A 6,660-nucleotide genomic window follows, 5' to 3' on the forward strand; every position below is an offset into this window, starting at 1 on the left:
AGCAGCTCGTGATAGCAGATACTAATTCCTCTGCGGAGAAGCTTTTTCCCTCTTTAATTACAATTTAAATCTATTCAAAGTAAGTTCCTTCTTCTGACGGGTTTACTTCCCCCTGTGTCGGACAGCTGTAAAATCGTGTAGACAGGTTGTCATACAACAATCAAAGCCTTCGGTGAATGGACTCTAATGCTTGAACATTTAACATACAATAAGTCCAAACACGGAGGGAGAGAGAGACTCAGAGACACAGAGAGAGAGAGAAAGGGGAGAGAGATGGAGAGGGAGAGAGAGAGATAGAGAGAGAGGCCCCAGCCAATGTGCTCACTCTATATTCACATTATCCACATTGCTCCAAACGAGGAGGAGCTTGCAGGCTCAAGTAGGGGATGCCAATCAAAGCATCAACTTCAAATTGTATCTGAGAGATCAGCCTGGAGACCTCAGGGCCAGGCGCGTCAGTCGGAGCGCAATTGTTGATCAGATCACATCCAGCGGACTTTGCGCGAGAAAAGAGAGGAAGCCGAGATTTAAGAGCGGGTTGTTTTGACTGCATACCGCCGTATGTCTGTAGTAGCTGTGACTTTGGCTTAAACACTTTCCCTGCACTCCTCCGGTTTCCTTTTTTCTTTTTTTTCCTCTCGCACACCTTTTTACGCACAGTTCTGTCGGACAATACAGCCGTGCGACAATTCGGCGGAGGAGATGTCTTTCCCCCAGCTAGGCTACCCGCAGTACTTGAGTGCCTCCCAGGCGGTGTACGCGAGCGAGAGACCGGGAGTGCTTACGTCTTCGTCCCGGGGAGGGAGCACCGAACTCGGGGGAAGTCCGTCCGCCACCGCAGCAGCGGTCAACTCGGTGTTAGGCATGTACGCCAACCCGTACGCACACAACTACAGCGCTTTCTTACCTTACACCAGCGCGGACTTGGCTCTTTTCTCACAAATGGTAAGAATTATTATTGTTTTTCGTTTCTGGTTACGGGTTGGAGTGACAAGAACGATTGTTTATGCTTGAGGATACAACCGCTGGCTGTGAAAAGCAACAGCCAAAAAAAGGCTGGTTAACCTAAAAAGAAATAATTCAAAAATGAAGGGATAATCGATTCTAGTAGGCCTATGTTTGTTTATAAAAAATATCGATTGCTAAAATGTGTCCCCATTTTACTAGATGTTCCTAGTTCAGTGCCTTGTTTGGCAAAGTTACAAATGTAAAAAGTTTGAGCTGCGGCTACAAGCAAAAACAAAAAAACAAAGATCTGACTCGAAATTATTTATTTTAACGTAAATGCAAACAAGTAAACAAAGGGTTGAATTTACGTCACCCTGACAGTTGTTATCTAACTGTTAAAAAAAATCGATTGCAAAGTTTAAATACATTTTACGGAAGAAAAAAAAAGACGTGCAATAGATATGTGTTAAAAAAAAGTTAAGAGAAAGTGTGTACTTTTCTTACCCCGGCCATATTATTTGTTATCAGATCGTTAGAAATAATCTCCCCCATAAAACAAAAAGCTTAGGCTATAAATATGAAATACTTTCAATAGGCTTTGTTTTGCTACAGTTTACACTCCTGTCATGGCTGAATTCCACATGGATTACTGTGTCTCAAGAATAGTCAGACATGTATTTCCCTAAAATACACCTGGCCATTCAAAAAAACTAACTTCAGTTTGTTAATGTGATAGTAAATGTGTGCCAGGCCATAGCCACCTTTGCTCCAAAGCTTCAAAACAAGAGCTATTATCCCACAAATCTATTTCCTTCTGATCGATATGTTGAGTGCTGTACCCAAAGCAAATATAACTGAGCCAGTGGAAGTGTGGCATGCTGAGAAAACTTCACTTAGGCCTTGAAAGTGCTTTGACATGCTTTAGGAGTGTGGAGGGGAGTTTGGCTGGTAAACATGAAAGCTGGCAGTTTGCACGCCATCTGTGTGTTCACAATGATGAACCGAACTTTCTCTCGTCCTGTTGACAGTATTTGTTCCGTTTTTTTTAAGACAGACATGTTTGGAACATGTTTGCTAATAAAAGGTCTGTGCATTTGAGGGAGTATTTGTGAAGGCGCAGGTGGCGCAGTCCCAGCATGGGATATTTCGCAAGTTGAGAAGCTGATTTGTGGTGTCAGGTGCAATTGCAACTTTTTTTATAAACACAGTCATTTCACTTGTTTGAGTTGCAGACATAAACAATGGCTGAAATGCATTAATGCTTAAGTTTAATAATACATATAACACTTTTAGCAAACTTACCATGCATTTTAAATGTTTGACTTTTATAAAATGTTGTGTATTTTTTTTCAAGGGATCCCAATACGAGCTCAAGGATAATCCAGGCGTCCATCCTGGCAGCTTCGCAGCCCACACATCCCCGGCCTTCTACCCGTATGGCCAGTTTCAGTACGGTGATCCGGCCAGGCCCAAGAACGCAACCCGGGAGAGCACCAGCACCCTGAAGGCCTGGCTCAACGAGCACCGGAAGAACCCGTACCCCACCAAGGGGGAGAAGATCATGCTGGCCATCATCACCAAAATGACGCTGACGCAGGTCTCCACATGGTTCGCCAACGCACGGAGGAGGCTCAAGAAGGAGAACAAGGTGACGTGGGGGAGCAGGAGCAAAGAGGACGGCGAGGACGGTAACTTGTTCGGTAGTGGGGACGAAGCGGAGAAAAACGAAGACGAGGAGGAGATTGATTTGGAGAGCATAGACATAGACAAAATCGACGACAACGACGGGGATCAGAGCAACGAGGATGATGATGATAAATCAACGGAGGGCAGCAGGGACCACAGGGGCGCACTCGGTGCCGGGGGAGACTTGGACAGCTTGGAGAAAAGACGGGCCTTTGCCCTGCAGGCCCATGAGGCTTTTGAAAAATCTAAGATCCCACTTTCAGTTCACCCAGGGAGTAAGGAGAACTCGGACGGCAACAACAACACCACAAGAGTTTTGTCCCCGGATAGACCCGGGAGCTTTCCTCTCCCCTCTAACAATAAACCCAAAATATGGTCTTTAGCAGAAACAGCCACTAGTCCTGATAGTTCTTCTCAGAAACCCACGTCCCCGTGTGGCCCCGCGGCCACAACTCACCCATCTGCGGCCCACCACCAGATACAGACCCACCCTGCCTTCCTCCCCAGTCATGGACTGTACACCTGCCAGATTGGAAAGTTCCACAACTGGACGAATGGCGCTTTCCTGGGCCAGAACTCCCTGCTCAATGTGAGGTCGTTTCTGGGAGTAAACCAGCACCATCACCACCACAACCACCACTTGCAGGCCCAGCAGCAGCAGCAGCCGACATCAGTAGTTGTGTCGCCGGTAGCAGCTGCAGCAGCACTCAGCAATGACAGCAAGGCCCGAGCAGAGACGCACAGTCCCAAACACATAGGTAGGATCACAGGCTCCAAGCACGTGCATGAATGTCAGAATGAGTGCTATACATTTGATATAAAAGCCAATATGTGTATTACGTTTATGGTGCATCTTCTATTTGTGTATAATTATATAAACTTGCAGGCGTGAATAGGCGTTATATACACACCTATAACAATGTTTAAGTTGTAGTAAATTAACGCAACAATAGTGGTTCCAGTTTTTGTTATCAGACATGTTCATGGGCCTAAATATTGGCATCATGCATAATAAAACGTAATTAAATAATTATAATGTATCCAGCATACCAGTATTGATAAGTATGTTTTATGTGTCCTTTATAGAGCATGAAAACGGTGCAAGGTCTGTTTCACCTCCAACACAGATCCTGAAGTCTTCCTTTCGACCCATCCATGACAGGTAAGAAAAGTTTTTACTTTTTATTTTTAACGTTGGAAAGATTCAAACGACAAAAGGAAAAACAAGGGAATAATTATAAAATCAGCAGCCTTAGGTTAATAAATGCAATTTCAAAATGTATAATTTAACATAAGGTTATGAACAGATTTAGATTTTTTTTCTGGCTCTGTATTATGGTATTAAAATTAAAATAAGCATGTAAGTAATGGAAGGGCCAGGATCATGGAAATTATGGAATACAAATTGATTTACGAATTTCAGTAATGAAACCAAATTGTTATGTTGGCAGTTGTTATGTTATATTGGAAAAATAACTATGATAACACTAAAGAATAAATACAACTAAAATAAATACAAACACAGTTTGTTTTGCGGGTGACAGGGGTCTTGACTCCCATCCCACACCCCCTTTAATTCCTCCCCTCTGGGGAGAGTGTGGCTACTTATCAAGTCACCGAGTAAAACGGGCTCTGTCTGGGCTGTGTGCTTTCCCTAAAGACCCCTGGGAGCCCCGGAGCCCAGGGGAGAGCTCTTACCGAAATGGGAAAAAAGTTTACCTCTTTTTCAAGTATTACAAAATACCCACTATATGCAACATTCATATAGATCAGTCATATACAAATAGTAAAGGGAATTATGAATGTTGATAATGGTAGCATAAAGAGGATTTTTTTTTTCTGCACGCTCACATTTTTTCGTGTTGTAAAAAAAATATTCTGATGTATTCCTTTCATTATTATTATTATTATTATTATTATTATTATTATTATTATTATTATTATTATTATTATTATTATTATTATTATTATTATTATTATTATTATTATTATTATTATTATTATAAAACAAGTAAGGCATTGGAGAGGGGGACTGCAGTCTGTTTCAAATCAAAGCTGTTCAGCCATACAATTGAGATGCATATTGAAACCTGCTGTCCAAACACGGCGGGGGTATTTATCTACTTTTCTGTATTATTCTTTATCCAGATCCTCTCTGCCTTCCAGCGCCAGGAGTCCACAAGACGCCACGCAACGAGTCCTCACTGCTCTCTCCTCGGCTTGATCAAGACATTTTGTTTTCTTTGCTTGAAAAAAAAGGAAAAGAAAAATAGAAAAAAGACTTTACACTCCCTGAAAAGGACACTGAGAAATAATAATGCAGCGTAGCATTCAGTCGGTACAGAACAAATGGCGTAATTTGGTAATATCCTGTGGATGGATGGATTACTTCCTCTATTGTTGTGTAGCCTATAATCGCGCCTATAATGTTACTCTCTCTCCACTTTGCCCAGGCAGGCTGGGACATTTTGGTAGGCTTTTTACTTTATTATTATTATTATAATTATTATTATTTTTGTCTCTATCTTGTGTTTTTGGTGTCCTTCCTTTAATGTAAATACCAAGTGATTTAAATTTGTAAATAGGAAGCGTTGAAGGAATTTGTCCAGATCGTATATTTTGCCTAATAAACTAAATGAAATTATAGAGAAAGCCCACGTGTATCCTCAGCCTATATTTCTTTGCTACATGGTATTACTTTTATTTGTATGATTATTATTATTACTATTATCAAAGAAAACGTTGGCCTACTACCAATTTTATTTCGAAAAGGGTGGGAAAGGGAGACAAAAAAATGATATTGGCAGTCTGCAACCGGGCTTAATTTTATTCAAGTTGGGAGGAAAGCAGCGTGGATGCATTGAGGTGCTAATAAGTGTCCAGATGGTTGCTGGTGACAGAAAATGGACAGGAGCAGCTGGGAAGGTCATTAAGTAATAATATGGGAACGCCCAGTCCAAACAAAATCAAATGGTTAAAATCTAATATGTCAGAGAGAGAAGTCGATTCGAAGATAAATTATTAATATTTTCGTTTTGGGGGGGAGGAGGGGCCTGACATGGTCGGCGTTGTGGAGCAGGGTCAGAGTGTTGGGGTCCTGTCTGTCCCGAGGCTGATAGTGATCATTAGCCTATAAAAGCAGCTTCTCTCAATCGGTGACCAAAAGCAAATATTGATTTAACACAACAGCCTAATGGGGTCTAAACATAATAAGGGGAAAGAGCAATAATTAGTTGTGATGGGAGATGATGTGGATATTTTTCGTTTTCTAATCATGTGCAGGAGCTCCCGATCATTATATAAACAAACAAAACATGTTTTAATTATTTAAAATGTAACTCTTTTGCAATTAAAACAAATAAACTAAATATTAAATAATAATGATAAAACAACTAAAATAACTACAGCATAAAATGCTCTTGTTTGAGTTAGAGCTCCTTTGTGACAGTAAGCTGCGAAGTGAGCTGTTCCAGAGGGTGAATTATTGGAGTGGCCTAAACCTGTGGAGTGACTTATGCACATCTGTTTTGCAATATCACAGCGACCTCTATAGGTGACTGTTATATTGCTTAAGCTTGAAACTGCTTTTTCCCTCAAAAAAGCTATAAATCTCATGGAAATACTTTTACACAAACAGCAGCCTATTATCAAACAAAATGCAGTATTCTTTACAGTTTGATTTTAACCCATGTACTAAAGTGTTTTATGCCATCAAAAATTCATTTAGAATACAAATACCAAAGAAGAAATCACTTAATTTATGGGAATATTATGATACTTAGTATCATAAATAATGTAAGAATGCACTTTTCGTTAGGGGCCATCATCATCTGTATTTTTTAAATCGGAATCAGAAAAAAAAAATCACTCGCTGTTTGGGGTTGCAATTTTAAAAGTCCCGCAATGATTCAAAATTTAAATATAACACATCACTTCTCAACTCTAAAACATTGCACTATCTGGCAGCTGTGATTTATTTTACGCTTTTTTAATGCTTGGTAAACGTTGACTAGACCTTTTCTGTGA

General features: G+C 40.6%; 1 protein-coding gene across 1 annotated transcript; it reads left to right on the top strand.

Moving 5' to 3' along the window:
• The first annotated feature begins 440 nt into the window (after positions 1-440).
• Positions 441-5,291, top strand: irx1a (iroquois homeobox 1a). Its single transcript, XM_034127316.1, has 4 exons — positions 441-945; positions 2,303-3,392; positions 3,721-3,796; positions 4,783-5,291. Exons 1-4 carry the CDS (start codon positions 703-705, stop codon positions 4,856-4,858), a joined length of 1,485 nt encoding a protein of 494 aa, XP_033983207.1. The 5' UTR covers positions 441-702; the 3' UTR covers positions 4,859-5,291.
• The last annotated feature ends 1,369 nt before the right edge of the window (positions 5,292-6,660 follow it).

The sequence above is a fragment of the Trematomus bernacchii genome, unplaced genomic scaffold, assembly GCF_902827165.1.
Source record: "Trematomus bernacchii unplaced genomic scaffold, fTreBer1.1, whole genome shotgun sequence".
Classification (NCBI taxonomy): domain Eukaryota; kingdom Metazoa; phylum Chordata; class Actinopteri; order Perciformes; family Nototheniidae; genus Trematomus; species Trematomus bernacchii.